The sequence below is a fragment of the Monodon monoceros genome, unplaced genomic scaffold (genome assembly GCF_005190385.1).
Source record: "Monodon monoceros isolate NGI ecotype Baffin Bay Population unplaced genomic scaffold, NGI_Narwhal_1 Super_Scaffold_6, whole genome shotgun sequence".
Taxonomy (NCBI): Eukaryota; Metazoa; Chordata; class Mammalia; order Artiodactyla; family Monodontidae; genus Monodon; species Monodon monoceros.
In genome coordinates, this window is record NW_021703783.1 from 62537535 (window position 1) to 62565247 (window position 27713).

The 27713-nt window shown below is 35.5% G+C and overlaps 1 protein-coding gene across 2 annotated transcripts in view; it reads left to right on the top strand.

The window, feature by feature from the left end:
* Positions 1-27713, top strand: part of OTOGL (otogelin like) — a 147525-nt gene that overhangs the window by 49030 nt on the left and 70782 nt on the right. The window contains exons 19-26 of one of the 2 annotated variants that reach the window (XM_029206268.1): positions 1958-2167; positions 4060-4225; positions 4995-5069; positions 6295-6347; positions 7951-8113; positions 12171-12278; positions 13025-13163; positions 22425-22559. In XM_029206268.1, coding sequence (XP_029062101.1) covers positions 1958-2167; positions 4060-4225; positions 4995-5069; positions 6295-6347; positions 7951-8113; positions 12171-12278; positions 13025-13163; positions 22425-22559 — 1049 coding nt within the window. The remainder of the gene's footprint in view (positions 1-1957; positions 2168-4059; positions 4226-4994; positions 5070-6294; positions 6348-7950; positions 8114-12170; positions 12279-13024; positions 13164-22424; positions 22560-27713) is intronic. The other variant, XM_029206269.1, reaches the window with a different exon arrangement.

Genomic DNA, 27713 nt, shown 5'->3' on the forward strand with positions numbered 1-27713 from the left:
GAGATTGTCATAGAGTTCCAATTTACAATGACAGTGCAACTCACATGCCAAGAATTTTTGGCTGTATTTTTTTTTTTACTAAAGCCACAGCAGACCGCGTGAAAGGCTATTTTACTGTTCAATAAAAGAAGGCGTATTTTTTTTTTTTTTGCAAAATCACTTTGTGAAAGAAAATTAATGTGCATGCTTAAATAGATATTTTTATAATTTAAATTTATTCCTTCATTTTGGTTGGTTTACTGTTTTTGTGTAGTTTTAAAAATTCATTATTAATATTGATTGAGTACCCATGAGAAGTTAGTAGAGTTTCTGGATTTGTAGTGGTTGTTTGGAAGGATTCTGTTTATTGTTCTATGGTCCTTATTATTAACTTATAGTTTTAGTGTCCTGGAAAGAAAACAAGATAATCTTGCTTTTAGTGATTTTTTTTTTTTTAATCTAGGCCAACTTCTAATTTATCAATTGGACTTTACTCCAATTTTCTCTGGTTGTTTCTTTAATGACCTCCTTTATTCCCTACCATTTTTTTATATATATATTTTTGTCCCCATATCTTATGTCTTCTATGACATATATATTTTAGATATTGTTTTTCTTCACCTTTGCCATGAACTATTATTTTTTAATTTCAAATAGGTAAATTCAAAAAGATCCCTAAAGAAAGGAAAATAAATAGATGAAAGTCAACTCTGATATGGATTCCGAAGGATATTTTTAAACAAGGATTTTCTGAGTCACCCTTTCACTTAATGTCAGTAGGAATGTTTTTTGATCTACAAATCTTTAGGGCACGCAATAAAAGCTATTGCTTGGAGATCCTGGGAATTAGGAGTATATATGCTAATAGTATGCTGTTATAGTCTGTCATTTGTTTTCATATATTATGTGCATAACAATGCAAAAATATATAATACTCAGGTAATTACTTAGATAATTACCATGTGTTTCCAATAATAAATATATTTAAAATGCTCAGCAAAAAAAGTTCAGTATAATTCCTCAGTAATGAAAACATTCTATCTCTAGCAGCTCATCTTGTCTCTCAAAGACAATGACAACTCAAAGATTGATTAATTTTATCTGTGAAGAAATCAATGCAATCAAGGTCCATTGCACCAAGAAATCACAGGATGAGGCTTTTTCAGAAAGATGAAATCCAGATTGTTTTGTCAAACTTGGTTACTCCCATAAAGAATTATATCTGAGCAGTCATTCTCAAGGAAAAGTCAACACATTTCAAGAACTTATTATACACATCCCCTCAGATGGCTTGGTAGTGATAGCTCATAGCCTTTAGCATATGTTCCATTACCAATTTCTGTTCATTATTCATTTACTCACGTATTCGTCATAGATTCATTTATCAAACATTATTGATCTCCTAATATTTACCAGACATTGTGCACTATGCCTTGCACAGATATTGCATTTAATGACTATGTGGCATCTACCTCATTACCATTTACCTCAGAGACTCCATTGGAGTGAGATGATTCCTAGTCCTTCCTGGATAATTGTGTATCCCAGGGAATTGCCATAACATTCACAATTGGCACTGCTTTTATTGTGTGTGGATGTTGGGAGGTAAACCTTCTAATATTCATCAGTTCTTTATAGCAGAATTAGGGTGATTTCCTAAGATGGTCCTCAGGTGATGGGGTAATTGAGGCCACTTCTGTCAGTTAACCCTTCTGTTGCTCAACTTACTCAGGTATAACACAATACTCTTTTCTTTTTTTTTTGCTAGAAGAATATTAAATATGGATTAAGTGCTGTTACCAATATTACCAAAAGAAGTATAAGCTGAAAATATTGGCTCTTATTGAAAATGATATGCAGTACAGTGTATTTCTAGGAAAGCAAGATGCTCGGATAGTGCTGGAATTTGATACTTTAGGGGTATTTGATACTAGCTAGACTAGTAAATGAAGTGCTAACGGGGTTCTTTGTCTGTTAGTTGGATATGCAGCACACTGTGATGTTATCCACCAAGAGCTCTTTGCTCCTTGCCACATCTATATTAGCCCTGGGCTGTACTATCAGCTATGCCGCCATGATGCATGCAAGTGCGGAAGCGCCTGCCTATGCAATGCTCTTGCCCACTATGCCTACCTCTGTGGCCAGCGTGGTGTTCCCATCGATTTCAGAGCTCAGATTTCATTCTGTGGTGAGTATGATGGCATTGTCACTGATAGAGATGATCAAATATCACTTTAGAGATTTTTGTATTTGTAATTACCGCTATTTTTTAAAATAAAAAGTCAATATTTGCTTAAGTTATTTGACTTATTATAATGTGTGAACATGAAAAAAAGTGAAATACTTTATTTCTTAAAATTGGAGCTCTGTTGGATAAGACCAATGGCTTTTGACTATTTTTACCATAAGCAAAATTAGAGTGTAGTTGTATGGTTTGAAATATGCAACAGAAATAATTTGAAACATTTGAAAAAATTCTTATAGAAATGTTCTAAATATTGGAACGTATGGGAAAGCATTATGTGGTATAGTGACACAGATTTGTAAGTAAATAGGTAAATTATGCAACAGACAATTATTATCTCAAGTTCTTAGGGCTCGAATCTTCCTGGTTATGATGTCTGTTGTTATCATGCATAGTAGATTGTTTCCTTTCCTTACTGTTCTATAATTTCTTTTATGATTTAATCTTTCTTTATCAAGACTGCCCATTCCCCTTACCCCCATTAGAATCTTCTGTGACCTGGGTTTCAGGAGCATCATTCTCTCCATCTCTTCATCCCTCAGTGGTTTCAAAAAACTTTTTCCTATTATTCCAGGAGTAACACTGGCCAGTTTTGATGTTAATTTCTCAGCTTGGGCTTTCTAAGACAAAAATAATGTAAATATAAAAGTAATGTAAATTCATATACCAAACCTGTGCAGGAATTTGATTTCTCAGAGGATACTTTATTTCATCAGAGACCCCACAGAGTTAGAGAAGCTTTCCTGGCATCTCCCTGTACTATGAGCAGATTTCTTCTAGTCCAGAAGTTGGCAAATTACACCCTTGGGCTTCCTGTGTTTTTGAAAATAAAGTTTACTGCCCATATGTTTGCATATTGTCTATGACTGCTTTTGAGCTACAAGGGTAGAGTTGAGCAGTTGTGACAGAGACTGTATGGCCAGAAAAGTTGAAACTATTTACTATTTAGCTCTTTACAAAAAAAGTTTGCTGACCTCTGCTGTAGTCCATCTTTTCAACTGACGATGGAGATTGTTTTGGAGGTCCAAGTTAAGCGTCTCCCAATTCCTCGCCCTGAAAAGGACCAACTTTCATTTTCCATTTCCTTAAGAGTTAAATATCAGGTCCAAGATTCCTGGGACCCATCCTCCCTTCCTCTGCTTAAAGTTCTGAATTTTATTTCTCTCTTTACTTCTGGCGTATGGAGAAGTTACCCTCCACCTCCATTTTTTTCTCACAATATCAATTATACAGTTAACATTATTTCAGTTGTGTTTTATCCAGCATTTTTGTTTGTAGAAGTGTGTTTCTAGATTATTTTAGTTTGCCTACTGTAATCAGTTCAGTTTGTTCTAAAAAGAAATTGGAGGCTTTAGCCCAAAGTGCAAACATGATTAAAAAGGCAAAAACAGGAGCTGTGAGTACAGATTGATAAAGTCAAGTTTTGTGCTATTTGTAGAGGACTAAAAGTTTACTTAGGGTTAAATAATGTCAAAGAAGAAGGTGGTGTCAGTATAGCAGTAAATCAGTTTAAAATGTGAGGAAGGGAAGTTTATTTAGACGGATAAAATGGCTTAAAAATATTTTTAAAAAATTATAGCACAGACTGTTAAAGAATGTTATGGAATGTCACCCTTAAATATATTTCACACAGAAATTTTGTTCTTCTGTTACACTGAGGCAAAGAATTATTTTATTTATTTATTTATGATATAGGATTCTGTAATGTTCTAGGTTTATTGATGTAAGATATCTTCTTTTTTCATGATTTATGTCTATCATAGACTTATAACCCAGCATAAAATGCTTCTCGGCCCTGTGGAGATCTTTCTCAACTGATGCTTCTTCGTCCTCAGGGGTGGTGTGCCAGAAAGGCATGATGTACCATCACTGCTCCTCCTTCTGTCGCCGCTCCTGCATCTCTCTCTCTTCCCCAGAACAGTGTCCTGATGACTGTGCTGAAGGCTGCAACTGTCCCGAAGGCAAATACTATGAAGACACACTTAGCTTTTGTGTGCCCATGTACGTCACAGGAGTGGGTTGACAGCGTCCAGTTTTTATCTCTTTTCTCCCTTACAGGATAAATGGGCTATCATGCCTCTTTCCTTTCTTTCTGTTTTTTATCTAATTGACTCAGCACCATAAATTTTTTCCACTATTAAACAGTCACTTTTTCCATGAAATAAGTGTGCGTATATGCAAAGATCTGCTTGTGAGTTGTTTCTGTAATAGTTCTTAATGTCTTTACCTTTATTTGTTTATTTGTTAACCCTGTATGTGTTCACAAAAGCTCTATAGAAAGAGCTAAGGAATCTGATGGTTAATCCTGAAGTTTATTCCCACTTGCTTTTGCCATATCAATAATGATAGCAAGGTTTATGTTTCACGGTCATGTGGCAGATTTTAGTAGCAGGATTTTAATGTTTCTCAGCGCTCAGAAATTTCTCAAATCTCATATGACATTAAGACTTTTGTTGTCTACATAAGGCTAAATGATATACCAGTTGTGTTTCTCTGAAGTGCCTTCAGGGACTTTTTATTTGGTGACAAAAACAACACAGTCTGTTCTGTCACTAAAACAATACAGAGCTTGAATTTAGAAAACAAAATCTAGAGCTGCACAAGGCTTCACATTTGTATAACAGAATTGCATGGGATCTCATGGAGTAATGTCATTGTTAGACTGTGCATAAAAATTACCAGTACAGAGCATATGGTCTGCTTGAATTTCAGTGTTTTTTTAAAAATTTATATCCTATTTTGTTAATTTAACCCTTTCTTTTCCTTGCAGATTTCACTGTCGGTGTCATTACAGAGGCAGCATTTACCAACCTGGGGAGCTCATCCCAACGCTCTCAGGCTTATGGTAGATTTCAGTGATGGTGATTGTTCTTAACAAATAACATGTAATCATATAACTTCTTAACCAAAACCATAAGTTGAAATATGACACCTATAATTTGAAAAATACAGATAACCTTAATATATACACTTTTAAACCATATATATTACATTTATATATATTAAACCCTAATATATATATATATATATATATATAACCACATGTATATATTATATTTCAACATGGAGTGCCTAAGTCTTGTGCTCATAACTGCAGAAAAGAGCTATGAATTGAAGTTTCAAATAGTGAAATGAAAGGCCTTTGATCAGTTTGATTCTCAAATAAAAGTTAAGGATGAGATGAGTGTTCAAATACTGTAAGTTACTGAGGGGTTTTAGTTTTGTGGTTTATCCACTGGCTTATTGAGAACTGGTGTGTTTTTCCTTATCATGATATCTTCTTAAGGGATTTTCAAGATTCACATTGCCAGAATTTGGTTTTTGCCTTATGCCCTGACTTTCGAACTCAGGTTGCAAGATTGGACTTCACTCTATCTTCCACACTGCTGCCAGAATGACTTTTCTAGAATTCAAACCAACCATATCACATCTGTGTTTAAGGTCTTTAGTGACTCACTTCACGGATAAATTCTTAGTGTCTTAATAGCAGGCTGGCCTTTGACTCTTTGCCATCTGCATCCCCTGTCACTTCCCACATGGCACTCTGTCCCATGGAAAGCTGTCCTACCCCCACATGGCTTTGTACTACATCTCCAGTCAGTGTGACAGCCTTCCTACTTTAATCTATATCGTAACCTTCATGCCTTCTTCAAAATTTTCCCGACTTTATCTTCTTTGACTGCCCTGATGTCAATTGCTAACAGATTTTTAAACATTTTTTGATGCTTTACTTCTATGTCTTAAACGTTTCTATGTTGCATGTCACACTGGCTAAATTATTTATTTGTATGTCTTTCTCTCCTACTAGAATATAGTAGGCACTTGGCTAAAGACTATGAATTTTGGTCTTTGAATTCCCCATGCCTGTCACAGTGCCCCACACATATATGAGCGTTTGATAAAAATGTGTTGAACTGAAATAGCTCTCTTCGAATTGGACCTACACCAATAACTTATTTGTTAAAAGGAAAAATCGTATTTGTCAATTCTTGCATGTTATATTGTTTTTGAAATACAGAAAAAACTTGAGGTTTGGTTTCGTGAATTAACTATTTGTTTACTTCTACCAGCCAGTGTTCAAATGGGACTGTGAAATGTGATGAATTAGCAACACCCTCTGCTGGTAAGATCTAGATAGATTTTTCCTTAAAGAGAATGTGCCTCTAGTACTGCTCCTGCTCTTAGGGCAGAAGTTATTAATCCGTCACAGCCCTCCTTGCCAATGTGCATGGAGGAATAGCCTTAGAATGTTTCTCAACATGGTACTCTGGCGCTTCCTAACTTTTTTCACATTTGGAATTATAATATTTGTAGGACAGTGTGGGGTGGACATATAAGGCTGCTTAGGGGCAGAGCTGATCAACCCAGGGATGCTGCCTTGATGCTGCCTATCCCAGCACCACCCCAGGTGCCCCAAAGACTTTAGGGATATGTATCCAGACACCTGTCAGAACTCACTTGTGCAACAGCAGTTAGGAAACCCTACTCCAGACCAGCAGATTCTAATGTACACACAGTCACCTGGGGATCTTGCTAAAATGCTGATTCTGATTCAGTAGGTCAGGGGTGATGCCTGCAACATTTCTGTTGATGGCTGAAGTGATGCTAATGCTACTGGGTCCTGGGCTACATTATAAGTAGCAAAGATTTAGTACTAGCGGCCATCAATTAGAAATGGCATGTAAAATGACATCGACTGCCATCTCTCTTGACAATATCACCTTATGATTGCATATCATTCCTGAAGATCTTATATATTAGGAGACCCTTTATATTACTTATTTTCACCACACAAAAAGCCTCAAATTTTTGGTCACTGTGGAGAAATTCTAGGCAAATACTAAACAAAACTACCTTTTATTGATTTTAATGGGCAGGAAGAGCGTAGGCTGCTAAAACTAACTGTGAGCTATTGCTTTGTTATTTATTTGCACAATTATGTAATATATTTTATAAATTAGCTTTAAATTATATGCCCTAGATTCAATTTATGAGGATTCAGGCTGTCTAGGGCTTCTTTACAGTGTATGTTCATGGACCACACACATATTCAGTAGCTACTAGGCCCTCCCTGCCTTGCCCCATTTGCGTCAGGGTGGCTCAGCATTGAAGAGAAGGATGCCCAGGTGGCCAGACTTCTCACAGAGGAATCCCCAAGATTCCTTTTGGCCCCAGATAAGGGGTGTTATTTAATCCTTCTGAGCTCAAAAGTTTCTGGAGCAATATGTAAGCCCTAGCCTGCCTGTAATTATGTCCATTTTCTGCACTTCTACACTATAGTGAGGACTAATGTAAATAATGACTCAGAGGTGAAGCAAGATCTAAAAGTATCATGTGTTTGTTGTAAACATACAACTTTGTAAAGTTTAAATATACTGTACTGTCCGTCCTCAAAAATTGATAATGTATGTTTGGATTAATCAAAATACCCTGGTTCTTGATCTCAGAAAATTATATACTAGTTGTTTAGTTACTGCTTTATGGAAGGCAGCTAAAGTTTTCAAACTCAAAATAGATTTTGGAAATTTAGGTGATTAAAGGAAATCTGTCTAGGGAATGCTTGTAAGCTCATGAACCAAACATCACAGAGTAAGATCAGTTATTACTGTTAAATATACTGTATTCTATGGTGAATTGTGTTTTGATGACAAATGCATGTCAATAAGATTAAATGTATAGAGCAAATACAAAGTTAAGGGTATTTTATCTGTGCCTTGTCCCTGAAGTTCACATCTGCCCCGAGGGAAAACAGTATTTCGACTGTAGGTTTCCTGACCCTGAATTACCAGCTGGTGGTGTAAATTGTGAAACCACATGTGCAAACCTGGCTATGAACTTCACTTGTGCCCCATCATCACCCTGCATAAGTGGCTGTGTTTGTGCTCCAGGGTAAGCCTCTTTTTCTTGAACGTTTAGAATTTGATAGAAAACACAAGAGCACTTAAAAACATTATTTATAGGAATAGGCAAAATTGTGTTCTGACTAGTGGTTCACTTTGAGTTGGTACCAACTCAAAGTTGATAATTACTGTTGTAATTATTTTTCTGTGCTCATGGAACATATCACATATGTTTTGTGTGAGATGCATATCACATATAACACATGACTAAATAATGTCACAATATGTTATTATACAATATAATTAAAGTAATGCAGTGAATCGAGGAGAGAACTCATTTCAGGATGGACTTGGCATTTACCTCCTGATTCAACTGCAATTTTGGGAAAATGATAGTGAGCCACTCTGTATTCAAAACACTTGAAGTACATATCTTTTGTATACTCTGTTGTGCTGTTACTGTTGTTGATTTTAAGTTATATTATTGATGCCAACTGATCTACCTAATGGATGTTACAGAAAATGGTGTGTTGAGGCTACTTAGGGCAGTGGCTAACAGTGGGAGCTCTGGCTTCAGACACACCTGTTTCAAATCCCAGCCCTGCCGATATCAGCTGCATGATTTTTCTGCAAGTTCCTTTAAACTCTCAGTTAGGCATTGTGAAATGTGGTGTGTGTGTGTGTGTGTGTGTGTGTGTGTGTGTATACACTCAATAAGTATGGGCCACTACTTTATGGCAGCATAATTTACTCTTATCTTTGTAAATTTTCTTTAGTAGCAGAAATGCCTAGTATACATGGAAGGTAAATACAGAATCTGGTGGCTATTTGCTTCTTTGCAGGCACACGTGGAATGTGGCCTCACTGGCCTTCCTTCTTCTGGTAGTGAATAGAGGCAGTGCACAGAGGGAGGGCCACCTAAGGCAAAGAGGTCACCTATTCTTTCTCGATGAACGTACTCACACAAAGCGATTCCTGGGCTCTATTCATATAAACCGGGAGCAAAGAAGAGAGAGGTTTTGTGGTCTGTTTCCCAGGAGAGTCACATTTGTCTAAATGGTCCCCATCTGGAATAGGCTGAAGAGCCAAGTAATGGGACTGTATCAATCTCTTTAGAAAGAAAGGACATAGAAGGAGTGTGAAAGAACAAGGCCTTGCCTGGGAAAATAAAGGCAGGTAGAAATCAGGTCATACAGCAGCTGAGCAAGGAAGACATTTTAGTAAAAAGGACAAGGGAAATAAAACCTTTATTATAGTAAAATAACTGAACCCTACAACATTGCTGGATTTGTTTGATTTGATTATGACTCAGGGTTGCATGGCTGATTAAATAAATCTACATCCTAATTTTGTTTCATGTGCTTGTGGTTGATGCTATTATTTAAAAAAATATCTATTTGCTGTCACCTTTGACTTTTAGTTCAACAGTGATTTATTAATTTACTGGTCAAATTTTATTACAAAAACTTAAAGTAATTTCCTCCCACCTTCTCTTATTTTATTGAAATAAGTATAGTTGGAATTGACTAAGAGGCCTCTCACTGTTTGGAAATAATTTTGTTACATGGAACTTTCTATTATAAAGTTGTTTTTGGTAGTATGATTTGTACTGACTTCCACATGACCTTGGCTGACTTATTTTAGGACAATAAGCCTGGTGTCACTTGTTTTCATGGGGCTCCTTATAGTGCCAGCAGTTCATCGACTACAAATGGACCACATACCTTAGCTCAGAAATCATTGTGGATTAAGGAAATGGAAAGTCATATAGTGGAAAGAGTCATATAGAAATGGGTTAAAATGTTGGCCCTCTTTCTTATTAGGTAAAGTACCTCGGGACAAATCTTAACCACTTGGAGTCTCAACTTTATCTTTTTAAAACGGGTGTAATAATATCTACTTCATAGATGGTTGAGTATATGCAGCACACTAGTCATATGGTAGGTGTTCAGTAAATGTTTATTTTATTATTAACTCCACTTCCCAAACCTGCTTAAAGCAGACAATTCACAGTGATTTACAGCTCTCTTCTTCCTTCTTCCAGTTTTGATTAGTTATGAAAAACTCATCAGTCATCAGTGTAACCATTTAAAACCACTAATTTGGCTGGTTATTTAAGAATTGTGCTTACAACATTTAATGGAGTATAATCTGTAAAAATACTGAATCACTATGCTGTACACCAGAAGCTAATATAATATTATAAATTAACTATACTTCATTTAAAAATTAAACATATGAATAATATTTTAAAAAATAAAAGAAATGAGAATTGAAAAAAAAAGAATTGTGGTTCATTTCCGTGAGGCATCCCTTATCTAAACAATTCAGCAGCCAATGTTAATGAAGCACCTAATATCTGGGACATTGTGTTAAGACACAGGGATGATGGTGCTAAAATAAATATATATAAGATAACAATAGAATCTACCTTATGGAATTGTCACTAGGATTAGATGAGTCAGTGATGTATTTAAAGTGGGTGGAACAGTGGCTGGGCCATAGTTAACACTCAAAAATACTAGTTTTTGTTATTGTTCTTATTTTCTCTGTAAGACGTTTAATGAATTACTTGCAGTTCATTGCGGTAAATCCTCCAGTAAAGGTTTGTACAGATTGCTATATATAGGGAGTGTGGTACATAAAAGATTGCACTAAATTGAGTCTTGAGTGATGAGAAAAAAATCTTTTAGTTTTCTAGGCAGAAGAGAGATGCAGTGCTCAGGGAAAATGGCTAGAAGTTTGGAAAGGTTGAGGGGAGAAATTATGGACTCTAGGGCACTGTTGTCTGAAAGAAAGAAATCTGAATGAGCTGATGCATCATTTATATAAATAGTTTCATTTCTTCACCTTTACTCAACAATTGAGTGTCTGCTATGTGCTAGGCATTGAAACACAACCATTAACAAGATATTCATGGTCTTCCGGAGTGAAACTTAAAGTCAAATGGATAACATACACATTAGATAAACTATGAGCGAGGAAGCAGAGCACTAAAGGAACATATGTGATTATTTCTATTTTAGAGAAGAGGCAAGAAGTCAGGAATCCTGACTTCTATGTTAATTTTGACAACATGGAATTCTCACATTTTAAAGCAAGTTCAGAAAAGAACTATGTATTTTATCTATTTTTACTAGCTAGATTTGAATGTTGCTATTACTATTTTATTATCCATTATTTATTATTTTAATTTCTTTTATTATATTATAGTTATACTATTATATATTTAAATTATTGTATGTATTATTTATTAGCATTTTATTATTATTTATGGAAGCTATTTTTGAGAAAAGATTTTAGGAATATTGAAAAATATATGTACATATTTATATTAAGGGTATTGAAATATTTATTATATATAATATGTATTTATTTTATCTTCATATCAAAATATTTTGATAATACACCCAAATTGATTTTTCCTTGAGATTATGAATAATGATTTTGTTTTAATTTTTGTATTCAGAGGTATTTTAAGATACTTTCTTATGGGGTAATCTTTCATGAAGGAAATTACACTTTGAAGAAACCAACATTCAAAACCTGATAAGTTAATAATAAAATGTGAAACACTCGATATAATGGTTTCTTATTCAAGACACACCTAAAGTCTCATGGTTTTTAACTTTAAGCACTAACAAAAGAAGCTTTTGATTACTTTCTCTATCCTGTAATAGAAAATGTTATCCAGCTCATACTTCACTATTTTGTAAAAAAATTCTTAGACTCACAGACTCTTCTATCAAGTAGCAAATATTAAAGAAAGGGAGACTTACTTCCTCTTTAATTGTTTTTTCAGAATATCTCACTTTACCCGGAAATTTAGGCTTCTGTCTCCCTTTTATTGTACTAAGTGATAACAGAAAGTTTAAAATTTTGCATCCAGTCATTTGCCTGGCATTTATTTATTTCTGTGATGTGAAAGGTACTGTGTGTAAAATAGGGGAGAAAGACTGGATTCGATCCCTCCATAGGTCAGATAGAACATTCTTACGACAGCTGTAACAAATATAGATGGTTTTGAATATGACAAGATTGCTGATTTTTTAAAAAACTGAAATTAGTAGTTTATATTAAATAGCATTTACTTCTTCACTTGAAAGAATGGCAGAGCACAAAGGAAAGTGTTATGTTCCTGAAAGCTGTCCGTGTATCTGGAAAGATTGGGAGTACCTCTCAGGAGAAGTGATTGCTACACCATGTTATACCTGGTAATGAGATCTGTTTATTTCACAATTTTCCTAAGAAATTGTATTAGTTTCAGTCATCTTGTATTTACTTAATGTGACTGATTTCAGCAAAAAAGCAAACCAAGTCTGAGTAAATAAGATTTTAAAGGCTTTCAGGAGTTGGTTGGGAGCTACTACCTTCAGGGAGATCATTATTTTTACTCCTATTTGTTCAACCCAGGAGAAAAAAATGAACTATGACAATTTGAAAATTTAATAGGAAAAACATATCTCAAGTTTATAAGAAAGTGATGAGTGTTCCAAAGAGAAGGTCACATTTGATGGAAAGTTTTCTGTTTGGAAATAAGCCATAAAGTAAAATTGAAATACAGTTTCCTTGAAATGTGGATAAAAATTCTAAGTTCATGAACAAGTCCTGTCTAAGGTATTTAAATGGACTCCAGTAGATGAGATGGCATTGTGGTCTTTTAGCCACCAGCAGGCGTATGTTTAATTTTTCATTCCATCACCTGTTTTCTGTGTGACCCAGGCACAATTTCCAGGATTGGCTGTGATGTCTGATAATTTATTTAGACAAAGTGGTAAATATATGCCTTATCTATCATTGTAATAAAATGTTATCAGAACGAATTGGCCATATTTACAAGGGCTATTGGCTCAGTGAATGCTTTTGAATACAAACCTTCCAATATTTATGCTGCTTGAAAAATATTAATTAGAGCCAAGTTTCTTAGAAAGGTAACAGTGTTTGTATTATTTTCTAATAGTGTTTGTCGACGAGGAATGTTCAACTGCACATATTATCCATGCCCAGCAGTGTGCACAATATATGGGGACCGTCATTATCATTCTTTTGATGGACTGGAATACGATTATATCAGTGATTGCCAGGTATTTTTGATAAAGGTATGTCACAATTACTTCCTTTTACTTACAATTATGTAAATACAATGTAAAAAACAAGTATGGTGGACCATGGCATATCAAATCCATGTATCATTAGTAAAACCTATAAAAGTTATAGCAATTTAAATTAATTTCCTTGACTCACTGTAAAGTTTTATTATGTATAAGTAATGGGCTAATTCGTAAACTTTCTGTGCCTCTGTTTTCTCATTTGTAAAACGAGGATAATAATTGTACCTATCTCCTGGGGTAGTTCTTAGGATTGAATGAAATAAATATATGTAACTTTCAGAGGGTGCTTGCTATTTAGTAACTGCTTAATAAATGTCTGCCATTTTTATTTTTATTGGTTTAGTTTGGTGAATACAAATATAAGACATTAAATCATGTTTTGGACCACATATTGTTTATAGTTGTAGCAATCAAAACGACATGGTTCTCAATTCTAGACATGCTATTTTGATGATATGCTTTGGTAAACCCTGGGCTCTGTATATCTGATAAAATCCTTAAAATTTCTCATATCTTTAATGCATTCGGATTTTCTGTAACCCTAAATTTTATTTAGATATCATTGATCCCAGAATTAAATTTCTAAATGAAAAATGTAAGCCTTAGGAAGAAGTTGCACAAAAATAAGCAAAATAACATCTTTTTCTCCAGCAAGGTAACGTGATTATCTTGAATTTGTGTTTTTTTCTGGGTAAGGCTTTTATGTTTTTAGAGCTTCATGTATGATCCTGTTCTTTAAGCATATGTCAAGAAAGTAGACATATTCCCATTTTGTATTAGTTATAGTAAATAAAAAACAAACAGTAAAATCTATAGCCTCAATGGAAACCACTGAGTTTCCCTTTCAGTGCTATTTTTAGCCTTCTTTATGAACAATTTTAAGTTTCTTAAAGAATAAATCCCTGGGAATGGATTTGGCAGTGAGATAATTATAGAAGATGACAAGTTGCCTATAGGGGTTGCCTATAGTGTGTGTGTTTGTGTGTGTGTGTGTGTGTGTGTTGCCTATAGTGTGTGTGTTTGTGTGTGTGTGGTTTTGATACTATTTGGAGCATAGGAAAAGCACAGTGATACATATACATTCTATGAGTATTTGTCCTCTTAGAACAAGGCTTATTTAGCAAACAATTTTACATGAGAATTTTCTTGTCCCCTGAAGTTTAGGTTGTAAATTGAGAAGCTTGGAAAAGTAAATAACAATTTAGAGATTTGAATACATAAACAGATACTTTTTTTCTCAAAATGCATCAGACTGATTTTATACCAAATCCTTACTTCTCTTGATATTTAGGTGTCTCTGACATTCCTTAAGATCCCTCTTCCTTTGACTTTCTAGATATTATGCTGTTGGAGCCCTTCAGTGTCTCTTCTGGTTTCTCCATTGTCTCTTTGTTGCCTTTTCTTTTAGCATAAGTCCCAGACCATAGATGACTGAGTTGGCTCCTTCAGGGCAAGGACCAAACCTTAGTCACCATTGTTTTACCAGTGTAGAGCATTGTGCTGGGAACATAGTTGTCCACTGAATGTTGACTGAACTGGATGTCTGTTCTTGGCTCTCTGCCCTTTTCTCCTAATGTTTGGTATGATCATCCCTCTCTACAATCTCAACCTCATCTACAAGCTGATGAGTTCCAAATTGACATGGACAGCTCTGACCTTCAACTTCTAGGCTCTTCTGACTCAAGTTCATCCCTATAATAATACACTTTTTTCATTCTGTTAATCTTTCTAAGACTCACATTGCTATCATGTCATTGCTTTCTAAGAACTACGGTTGACTCCCAATTACCAGCTTCCATAAAATCAAACTTCCCTTGAGACCCTTTGATAATCTTTCAAGGGTCTCAGTTAGCTCCACTTCTCCTTTATGTCTTTTCTCAGGGTATTTTCCTGTACCTGATTGCCTCTACTCCCTCAAAATAACTTTTCTAGTTCACATTTATCTGTTCTGTTCTTCCACATCCTATTGTATTTAATAGTCATCATGTCAAAAGTAAGCAGCCCATTATATTCTGATTATTTTATGTGTGCTCAATTAGATTGTGTATCATTTTATATCAGAGCTCTGCGTTATACTGCTTTTGGGTTCCTCATAAGGGCTAACACAATTATGGTTGTACTATAAGAGCTGAAAAATTACTTGCTCAGTTTTTTAACCATTTTTTTAGGGGGTAGAAATCACAAGCTTACACTTAATTAGTAATCTTTGTTATAAACTCATAACATGCCTTTAACATGAAGTATGTAGAACAGTGCTTCTTAAACTTTAGTATGTATGCACATCACCTGGAAATCTTGTTACAATATAGATTCTGATTTTATGTGTTTGGAGCAGTATCTTGGATTCCGCAATTTTTAATAAACTACCCTGATGTTTCATGTCCATAGTCCACTCTTTGAATAGCAGATGTAAAGCATTCTCTTCTTTAAAAAATGAATTTTAACTATTTTTGAAATTCTCTTCTTCTGAATAGTAAACTTTGTCACATCTAGAAAAAACAAAGTATCATTGACAATATTGTATCAAACATGACATGTTCCCATTGGATATGTCATTGAGGTTAATTAATGATGCTTTTTATGCTTTCATTTTAAGTAGCAAAACAAAAATTCTGCCAAACTTTGTTTTCATTTTGTGTAGGGAAAAAATTATTTACAAGTATTTACTAAAAACATTTTAAACCTTGTTCATGTATCACCGTCTTTGCAAACATTTTCCAATGTGTGACAATGGTCTTTGTTCATGCATTATCATTTCATTCATTTAATAAACAATTTTTAGGGCCTATTAAATGTAAACTGTGTTAACAAAAACACGCCTTCTCTATTTATTAAGATAGAATTTTGCAAGAAAATTCTGAAGTTTTGAAACAAGGATCAGGACCTACATTTCTTTTTTCCTCCCCCCAGTCATTTTGCAAAATGCTGGGCATTTGGTGGACTCTTAGCAACTACTTATTTGATCTACCTGGCTTTTCCTTAACTCCTCATTTGTCTTTGCAGTAGAGAAATCATAGTATTTACCACTGAATTTTCAAACAATTATTGTTCTTTTTAATTGAAGCATAGTTAATTTACAATGTTGTGTTAGCTTCAAGTGTACAGAAAAGTGATTGTGCAGAAAGTAGAATATTTGTCTCAACTCTGATTCCTGACAAAATGAAAGTATCTTCTTCTGTTTGATCCTGAATGATGGTAGCAGTCTTTTTTAATTTGTGCTGCAATATAACAGTGCCATTTTATTTAGCAGGCAAGAGCCATTAAGGTTTGGCTTTTAGATTTTATAAACCTGATTTCCTATCATCACTTTAATTTTCTACTATATCCTTCTGTAAAAATGCATACATAATGTTCAGTCTCAGATTTTAATGAGACATGCAAACCTGTATATGAAAAGACATGTTACAGGAAATGTTATTCCAACATTTGAGTACCTAATTAAATATCTGGGTTAAGATCTGTCATTAGGGTTCATGTGGTAAAAATAAGATATAAAGAATATTAAAAGTCTAAAGCTTCAAGTTTTAGAATTGTATATGCCTTTTTTTTTAACACCTTTATTGGAGTATAATTGCTTTACAATGGTGTGTTAGTTTCTGCTGTATAACAAAGTGAATCAGTTATACATATACATATATCCCCATATCTCCTCCCTCTTTCATCTCCCTCCCACCCTCACTATCTCACCCCTCTAGGTGGTCACGAAGCACGGAGCTGATCTCCCTGTGCTATGCAGCTGCTTCCCACTAGCTATCTATTTTACATTTGGTAGTGTATATAAGTCCATGCCACTCTCTCACTTTGTCCCAGCTTACCCTTCCCCCTCCCCGTGTCCTCAAGTCCATTCTCTATGTCTGCATCTTTATTCCTGTCCTGCCCCTAGGTTCTTCAGAACCATTTTTTTTTTTTTTTTTAGATTCCATATATATGTGTTAGCATACGGTATTCGTTTTTCTCTTTCTGACTTACTTCACTCTGTATGACAGACTCTAGGTCCATCCACCTCACTACAGATAACTCAATTTCATTTCTTTTTTATGGCTGAGTAATATTCCATTGTATATATATGTGCCACATCTTCTTTATCCATTCATCTGTTGATGGACACTTAGTTTGCTTCCATGTCCTTGCTATTGTAAATAGAGCTGCAATGAACGTTGTGGTACATGACTCTTTTTGAATTATGGTTTTCTCAGGGTATATGCCCAGTAGTGGGATTGCTGGGTTGTATGGTAGTTCTATTTTTAGTTTTTTAAGGAAACTCCATACTGTTCTCCATAGTGGCTGTATCAATTTACATTCCCACCAACGGTGCAAGAGGGTTCCCTTTTCTCCACACCCTCTCCAGCATGACCAACATATACTTGATAAGCCAAGAAATATTTTATTTGACCATGGAGTAATTATTTCATACCAAAGACAAATTAGTGATTAACCAATGAAACCTAATAGTCATGGTTTTGAAATATTATCATTCCAGATAGTAAATTTCTCAACACTTGGAGATTTTCTGCTGCAATTTTAATTAATTAATTTATTTTTTAAGAATCAGCGTTTCCTTTGAGAAGGATAGAATGGCTGCCAGCATCATTCATTTACTTGCTGCTTTTTCATAGACAAGAACCACTTCTGTGAATATCATATTTAACTCCTTCTTCCTTGTCAAGCAGCTCTCTTTCCTCCCTGTCTTGATTACAAATTCCAGACTTTGTCATTTGTAATGCATTTTTATCTGGTAAAACTTATCATTTATTTTTTTGGGCCCTGTGAAGGATCTAGTAATCAAATTCATAAAAATTTCCCTTTTATTTGCCAATGGGACTTTAAAAAATTAATACTTACTCAGCTTTATCTTGAAAGTATAATGTTACTTGACTCTGACATATTGAAGGAATTGTAAAGGTTTTTTTTTTCTTTTTAATCTCTGGATTGTGGAGCTTTTTTGTTTTTTAATGTGGACCATTTTTAAAGTCTTCACTGAATTTGTTACAATATCGCTTCTGTTTTATGTTTTTTTTTGTCCACAAGGCATGTGTGGTCTTAGCTCCCTGACTAGGGATCAAACCTGCACCCTCTGCATTGAAAGGCAAAATCTTAACCGCTGGACCACCAGGGAAGTCCCTGGATTGTGGAGTTTTAAATGTAATCTGATTCCAGCGAATACTTACCCTATCTTTGTTGATGTTTATCAAACTTTAAAAATTCGAGCTTCCCTGGTGGCTCATTGGTTGAGAGTCCGCCTGCCGAGGCAGGGGACGCGGGTTCGTGCCCCGGTCCGGGAGAATCCCACACGCCGCGGAGCGGCTGGGCCCGTGGGCCATGGCCACTGGGCCTGCGCGTCTGGAGCCTGTGCTCAGCAACGGGAGAGTCCCCAGCAGTGAGAGGCACGCGTACTGCAAAAAAAAAAAAAAAAAAAAGAACTTTAAAAATTCAAGTTCTCTGATATTTTATTCATTTTGGAGGCTGTTTATGCTATACTTTAAATAGCACAAGGAATATAGCACATTATTTTTTAAGTGTGTTGAAGCAAATCTAGGACAAAGTTCATAATTGTATTTCCTGAGGTAAGACTTTTTTAAGAGTAAAAAGAGTTGAGAAACCAAACAGCAACTTGACTTGCTATAAGCTCAAAGAAGAGAGGACACTGGATGTTTTTGGCAGAAGTGGTAAATTTAATATTCCAACTCCCGGATTTCAGAGCCAAACTCTACTTCCATTATCTATGACAGGCCCCTGTCACTGCTAGGTTTCTTCCTGTAACTTGTTCTAGATTAGGTTTTTCAACATTCTGTTCAGTTGATAGCTCAAATGTTTGGTGCTCTCCTTAAGTCTCTGAAAACCCTTCTAATTTCATCGCTCTCAAATTTTTATACCTTGTATCATATCATCATTTTTCATGTCAATATTTCTTGTGTGATTTCTATGTGTCAGGCCCTATACTGAGAAGTGGAGGTACAGAATGTGCAAACATAGATATCAGTTTAGGGTCCTTTGAAACTTAGGCTGGTGGTGGAGAGTTATTAATCACCAAATCACAAAATTCATATAAAATTGCCACTGTAAAAGTTAATGATGACCTATGCAAAATCCAATTAAACCTTTTAAATTTTTATCTTCCTTTTTTGAAGTGGTTCTTGCTTTGTCTTCTCTGAGGTAATTCTACTGCTTCTGCTGGTCTTTGACCACTCCTCAGTCTCCTCTGGTGGCTTCTTTCTCCAAGAGTTTCTTACAACACTGGGACTCACAAGTTCCATATTTTCATGCCTGGCTCCTCTATAAAACTCTTAGTTGCTTGTAATCTCATAATATCTTGAAGGATAAACCCTGTATGCATTTATGTATGTACGTAGGTATGTATTTATCCATCCATCCATCCATCTGTCCATCCATCCACAGGAAGTGAAAACAGAGAGGAAAAGAAGTCAAAGGAAATCATTACACCCTATTTAGGCAAATGTAAAGATCTAGATAGAGCTAGATAAAGCTTTCTCTGTCAAATAAGAGTAAAATGCAAATTAATGGCATAGTAATTATACAATGGTGTGGCACTTCAGGAAAAAAAGAAAGAGAAGAAAGAAGGAAAGAAAGAAGTAACATGTAAAAATTAGATGAAGATTTCACTCTGAATAAAATTTACTCCCCATAAAATAAAAATATTTTCTGCCTTCCAGAAGTTATGAAAGAGATGATGGAATTAACTAATAAGAATTTAAATGTATGTTAAGGGAATAAAAGTAAGTGAAAAAGGAAATGGTAAAATTAAGGAACAAATTAAAGCCCAAGATACATTATAGAGTTGAGATAATAAGCATTTCTTTTAAAAAATGATAAGTATACCATCTTTTGTTTACATTCCATTCCTTTTGGTTCAGATGTGAGAGATAATCTAATTGTCTAGAGTTGTCTTTTTTTTTTTTTTTTTTTTTTTTTGCCTGCATTAAAAAATCCCTTGGCCCATCAAAGAATGTGCTGCTTTGGGGCCATTCAGCTGTGGAACATAAACCATGGCTGCCTGAGGCTACTGTATCAGCAGGGACTTTCTGTGGGATAGTTACTGTTAAAAGGGGCTGGGACTATGACAGGTCTTAGACTGACATAGCAAGTAAAATAATATACTACCTTGAGAGGTGCTGACATTTTATATTTTGGAATCACTTGGGAGAATATTCTCTATCAGTGTTTTCAGTACCTGAGCATAAAGGGTTTGAGGAATCTATGTGGCACATTGCTGTTGACCTTTTTCCTCTAGCTTTGTGTTACTTACTGTGTTGCTTAGCAACTCTGTAGCATTATGTCCAAACCTAATATTAACTTGAAATATATATTAGAAACGGAAATTGGAGAAATGTGACTCTTAGGACTTGATAGTTTCAAGTTACTGTCAGCATAACATGATATTACCAGGCAGACGATGCAATATAGAATATTTCTTGGCATTTCTGAACATGATATTACCAGGCAGACTATACAATATAGAATATTTCTTGGCATTTCTGAATTAATATAAAGACTAAAGCTAACATTGAGGCACTTTAATTAATAGTAATAGAAATGTAATGGCAATAGGAATCCTTTCAGCCAGCTTTTCACATCCCTTAATCTAAATAACTCTTTCCAAGAGGAAGAGGAAAACAAAACCCTGAATTATATATATATTTCTTCTTTGAAAATGGTTCATAAAGGCAGAAAAGTGTGGCATTATTTTTTGAGTAATACAGTGCCGTCATCATCTTGATGACCCTTATTATTCTCCTTTTCAAAGTTTAGGCAATGCTTTGGAAAACAATTGTTTAAGAAGAAGAAAAAGCTCTCGGTTCCTATGAAGTAAGGAAAATTGGGTCACAGAGGAACAAATTAATTACTCTGTCAGCAGCATTCATTGAAAACCTATCCTCTAGGCACTGTGTTATAGTGATTACTAATAAGACAGGAAGAATTTGGCCAAACCAAGAATTATATTGAGCTAGTGTTCATATTGTTGGTGGTATAAAAAACTAAGTATGGAGAATTTACATCAAGACCTATATGATTTCCAAACATTTAAGGACTCTTCTCACTTTGAAAATAAACACTGCCCCATATATCTAAAAATGAAAAGGATTCAGGAAATGTATGTGAGCCTTTGAAAATTGGAATTTGAGTTCAAAGAGAATTGTCACTTTCCTTTTGATGAAATTCCCACCTTCCACTAGGTAGTGGAAGGACTCAGGGCAGTGTGGCTTTAACTTTTGGGGTGAAAAGGACCACTTCAAAAATTTGATGAAAATCATAGACTTTCTTCCTAGAAAAATACAGATACTCAAAAACAACATTTTACAATGAAATTCCAGAGTCTGTAGAACTATTGAAGCCCATCTATTAAACTGGGATAAAAATTAAAAACCCTGTTTCCAGAGAGAGAGTTCTTAGTGGATGGAGAGAGGAGTGGCTGAAGGAAGGTGAGGGTGAGGTAACTGGTGAAAAGGTTAGATTGAGAGTGTGTGGGACTAAATAATAGTCTCTGGAACTAAGGATTTCCTATAACCTACAACTGAATTTTCTCCTCAACCATTACTAAACTCTTCCTAATTGCTCTGCAAGTGGCATTAAAAAAGAGGGTTTTGAACTCTGTCTCTGCCCTTATTTCGCTAAGTGACTTTGGACATTCATTTAATCCTTCTTAACTTCTGTTTCTTGATCTGTAAAATGGAGATAATACATAATTCAAGAATTATCATAAGAATTAAATGAGACAATGCATGTAAAGTTGGAAGGAAGCCCTCAAATGATATGCATCATTTTATTTACTAATACAGTGTCAAAGTTTTATATTTATTGCAGTTTTATCTTGTAGGCAAATAATTATTTAGCCAGAAAACTGGCTTAAAATAAAACAAAAGATGTTGTCTAAAATGAAAATATTTCTTTTAAAATTCCCCTACATGACATGTCTTGTTGGGTATTTGATAAGAAGAAACTGGTTGATAAATTTGAGCTGTAATAATAAAATGGAAAAAAATCCTTGTTGGAACAACATTTTAACAGGAGATATTATAGATAAATGTTTAAAGATTGAGCTATCTTGGTATACTTTTATTAAATTCTTCACATTATTAGATCAAAATGATTTTTATTTTAGAGGTAAGTTGTATTTCAATTTCAGTACAATTCATTGTAAATCTTGGACTTCTTTAAGATTTGTAAATGAAAAATAAGTAAAAGTTATATATAATATACATTTGTATTAATATAATATTTTTGACATTTCAGAGTACAGATGATTCAGATATATCTGTCATTGGCCAGAACAAGAAATGCTTTGACAACGATATTGTTTGTTCTAAAAGTGTTTTGATTTCAGTTGGGGACACTGACATTTACCTGAATGATACTCCTTACAAACAGGTTAGTGAATTATTTCTCGTAAATCATTTTAACTTGTCCTGAGGATACTGAAAATAAAATAGAAACATTGTGGGGGTACTTTTCTTTATAAGTGGTTACTAGGTTTGAATTTTTTTCTTTGTCATTTTATGTAGCTTCAGTAAATCATACGTGATTTGTCTCTTTTGTTTATACTCCACTTCTCCATTTGCTGATTCTTTCCTTGTCACCTGTTACCTGGAGTACTTCAACATTCTCCAAGCTAGACACCTGGCCTCCTGTCTTAGTTTTTCCCCTCTGACCCATCCTGCCACGCTGCAGCCAGAGTGGTTTTCCTAAAATGGAAATGTAATCTCCTGACACCTTAGTGCTTCAAAGCTTTCAAGTGACCTCCCATAGCCCTTACACGGCCTCACCAATCTGGCCATTGCTGCCTCTCCTGCTGTACCTCTCATCGCTTTCTGCTTCAAGCCCGTGTTCCAGAAGTTGGAGCTTTTATCAGTTCTTCAAATGCTCTATATTCTTTCTCTCACCTCTGGTTCTTCATGAATGTCATTGCTCCTACCTGGATCAGCCTTTCCATTTAACTTATTCTTATGTGATAAGTCTCATCTTATCTCCTTCAAGGAGTTCCTCCTCTTGCCCTCAAGCTCCCTGTCAGGACATGCATCACACTTTAGTGAAATTACTTGTGTGGTGGCAGTGGTTCCCAACCTTTTTGGCACCAGGCACTGGTTTTGGCACCAGGGACTGGACAATTTTTCCACGGACTGGGGGGTTGGGGGATGGTTTAGGGATGATTCAAGTGCATTACATTTATTGTGCACTTTATTTCTATTATTATTACATTGTAATATATAATGAAATAATTATACAACTCACCATAATACAGAATCACTGGGAGTCCTGAGCTTGTTTTCACTTGCCACTCACTGATAGGATTTTGATATGAGTCTGCAAGCAATTGATTTATTATGGTCTCCGCACAGTCAAACCTCTCTGCTAATGCTAATCTGTATTTTCAGCCACTCCCCAGCGCTAGCATCACTGCCTCAGCTCCACCTCAGATCATCAGGCATTAGATTCTCCTAAGGAGCGGGCAACCTAGATCTCTCACATGCGCAGTTCATAGTAGGGCTCACGCTCCTATGAGAATCTAATGCTGCCGCTGATCTGACAGGAGGCGGAGCTCAGGTGATAATGCAAGTGATGGAGAGTGGCTGTAAATACAGATGAAGCTTCTCTCTCTCGCCCACTGCTCACCTCCTGCTGTGTGGCCTGGTTCCTAAGAGGCCACAGACCGGTACCAGTCCAAAGCCCGGGGGTTGGGGACCCCTGTTTGGTGGTCTGTGTCTTTTCTATTTGTCTGTGAGTTCTGTGAGGATTGAGACCGCTGTCTTATTTGTTCATTCTTGTAAACTTGGAGCCTGTGCAGTTTGAAAGAATGAATAAAATTCATTCATTCAATCATTTATTCATAATATCTACTTTGTACAAAGTTATGTATTAATTATTGGGACTACAACAGTGAAAAGACACTCACTGTGCTTGCTTTTAAGGAACTTATACTGAGGTGAGGGACACGTTTCAAGTAAATGAGGCTGTGCAGTGTGGTGTGCTATGGTAGGAGTGTGTTTAGGAAATCAGGAGAATCCCTAAGAAGAAGACCTAAGCCAACCTGGGATGTTCAGGGTAGTTGTGAAGAGCATAGACTGGCGTCAGTTAGTACTCACTTAGAACCTCTGTTCTGTCACCTGCTAACTGTGTCACTTTGGGCAACTTTATTTAACCCCTCCCAGCTGCAGCTTTCCCATTTGTAAATTTGGGATGATTATGGAATCTACTTCCTAAGTTCACATGAGGATTAAATGAAAGAATGAATTTCGGGAAATGGCTCTCCTCCTCTCCTTCACCCTCCTTATTTTTGAAGGCTCAGAAGACATGCTTTGGGGGAAATGATTTGAACTGAGTCTTAAGGGGTGAGTAGGTATTAGGCAGGTGAAGAGAGAGAGTAGAAAGGCAATCAGTACAGAGGAACAGTCATGTTGAAAGGAGCAGAGTTCAAATATAAAATGGCACGTTTGGAGAACTGCAAGCAGTTTAGTTTGGTTGATGTGGATGGGGATAGTGGAGGGAGGGTGAGGCAAAGAGATTCAGGGAGGAGCGTCCAGATTGACTTTCATGCAGGAAGCTTGGGGACAAGGGCAGTAGACAAGGAGGCTCTGTAATATAATATTTGAACTTACTCTACAAGGAAGAAATTTTGGAATTAAGTGACATGATGTGACATATGGCCTTTATAAAGTGGCCTATTTTTGAGTTTTTAGACTAGCGTTTCTCAGTTTGGTTTGCAAAACTTCTGCATTAGAATCATCTAGAATATTTATTATAAGAGCTGGTTCCTGGATTCCACCTCAGGAATTAGAATGGCTGAAGTTGATGACAATCAATATTTCAATGGTTTCCCCAAATTCTGCACACTAAAGTTTGAGAATCGGTGCCCTAGATCTTAGCTCATGTCTCAGTAAGAAATGTTGAGACCAACCAGGCAGCAGTCAAGATTTGAGCAAAACAGAGTTTGTACAAGTCATGCTAACATCTTTTTGAAGTAATTACTGCAGTTTGGTGTAGCCATCAGCTGGATATTCATTTATAGGTGAAGGTTCTCTCTAAGAGAAAGGATGTGTTAAAAAAAAGAAAAACTGAAAATAGTAAATGCTTTTATAAAGGCTGTTTGACACATGTTTGAAGTGGTAATTGCAGTTCTGTGTAATGTTCATCTTCCAATTTTCACCTGAATGCAGGTGCTGATGAATCTCCTTCATATAAGTTGTGAAGTATAAAGTAAGATGAAGAAAAATCATGAAGATAGTTTGACCCTAACAAATCTCTGGCTAATATTTTTTCTTGAGCATCAAAATTGAAAATAAGTACCATTTGTTTTATGGCAGATGGATTGCTCATTCACGGGAAGGAAAAAAACCTGTTATTTTTTTTCAATAAATGTACCACTCTAATTTTATCAAATATGTAGCATATAAACATTTTATGAGTTGAAGCTGTATTTTAAAAGTTTTAATTCTCTGCTTTTTATAACTTACTTTTCTAACATCACTAGAGTTTATTTAAAGTGCAATAATTCTCCCCTGAAGTGGAGGTCCAATTCATAATACCTCAACCTTATAAGGAGAAACATCTTTACTTCCTAATCTGAAAAGTAAGGAGTACACCATCTCCTTTTGACCATTGTCTCTTGTAGCATCTCTTGACCATTGTCTAATAAAAATGAAGGATTTAGCTCTACAGGCAAATAGAGAGGATGTGCTTTTACATCAGGATAACTAATACAAAACCAACCTGAAGGAAGTCCAATAATCTTATCCAAAAATTTATTTTATGTTCCAGTGATATGTCAACCAGTCTGAGGGAAGTTTAATAGGAAAATACATGAAGAAGGTATTTCATGGATTGAAAAGGAGCTATAAGCTACAAACATTTCACTTACTTACTTTGATTATTGCTGTTCAGGCTGGAAGCTGAGAACTAAGAACAGGCCAGTGCGGGAAGGCGTTAAAAATATATGTTACCCTTGATCTAGAAGCTGCAGATACTGCCATGAACTTGACAAAGTGCATCCTTCTAGGAGCTAACGTTCACGTAGGGGGGAAGACAGATAATAATGCCAAAGACAAATCAGATAATAGAAAGGTCCTGAAAAGTGTAATCAAAATGATAAAAATAGGTTCTATAGCAGAGGGTGATATGGGGGCCTGGCAGGCTACACATTTTATGGACCTAGTGAAAAATGAAAATGTAGAGCCCTTGATCAAACAGGGAAAATTTTTTCCTTTGTGTTTTAGTCTTTCTTTACCTGCCATGGTGTTTTTTCTTTATTATTTAATGCCTTGCTCACTTAGGCACAGGGTACTTCCAGGTTGAGTGCAGACCCTCACAGGTACTGAGGGCATTGCCCTATAACTCCACCTTGGCACTTGGAAGTAGAAGGAAATGAGGTTAGGTAGAGTCCATTAACAATTCATACTGTCCTATACAATATACCGAGCGCTTATAAGTATGACCTTGATCTAGGAGACTGAAAACTTCTTACGGATGTGACTGAGTTTATTTAATTTGCCCTATGAAATATTTATAAAACGGTACACTATAGTACAGTGTTTCCAAACTATGCTTTTGTTCTCACTTGGGGGAGAAAAATAACCAAAGGAATTCATAGCTCCTTCACAATTTTTATTTTGCTTCTGGTTAAATTTGTTTTATTTACTTTGATTTAACCATGTACTTTTAAAGTTTTTATGTGAGTTAATTTCAATGCCAGATTCAGCATAATCTTTTATAGGGTATAGCCCTTGCCCATAAAGAACATTGCATATTCTCACTTTAGGTTAAAGGTACTCTAAATTTTCCCAGTGGGTTCCATCTCTAGTTTCTCCCTATTATCCTTTCTAGCACACACATTATTTTCTTTTAATATACAAACATGGTCTGTCATTTTACTATTCAAAAGCCTTTATCGAGGACATTTTGCACATGGAATAACAGCCATTGATTGTGATGGGTAACTTGATGGCAAAGGGTCTCAGACTATGCTTGTCATGGAATCCATGCTGTAGCTCTCTGGTGCTCTCCTTAGTACTGAACAATCTTAAACTTCCTGCCCCTAAGCCTTTGTTCAAACTGATTCCCTTTTCTTGGGATGATTTCTTCCTCATTCTCTTTTCCAGCCCTTTATATCTTCCTATCATGGCTTCTTACATATCAGTATATATGTTCCACCTCTTGCAAAGAGCCTTCCTAAGTTCCTTTTATGGAAATTCATCTCCCTGTCCTCCTTAACACCTCTTTCTCTCTATAGACACACACACACACACACACACACACACACACACTTTGTGCTTTTGTTTTTCAATTATTCAGGTAAAGTCATACATTTTTAGTACTCAATCATATTTATTCACCATCAATATAGAATTTCTGGGTCAGCAGATATATCCCCCTAATGTACTCTATGTCCACGCCTTGTTTGTGCTCTTCTCTATAACTGAAATACCTTTTTCCCTTTGCTCATTTATCCATGTTGAGCCTATCTACCAGTGTGTATCTTGTTACCAATTTTATGATTTTCCTATTTTATGCACTTGTTCTGTCTTTCACTAC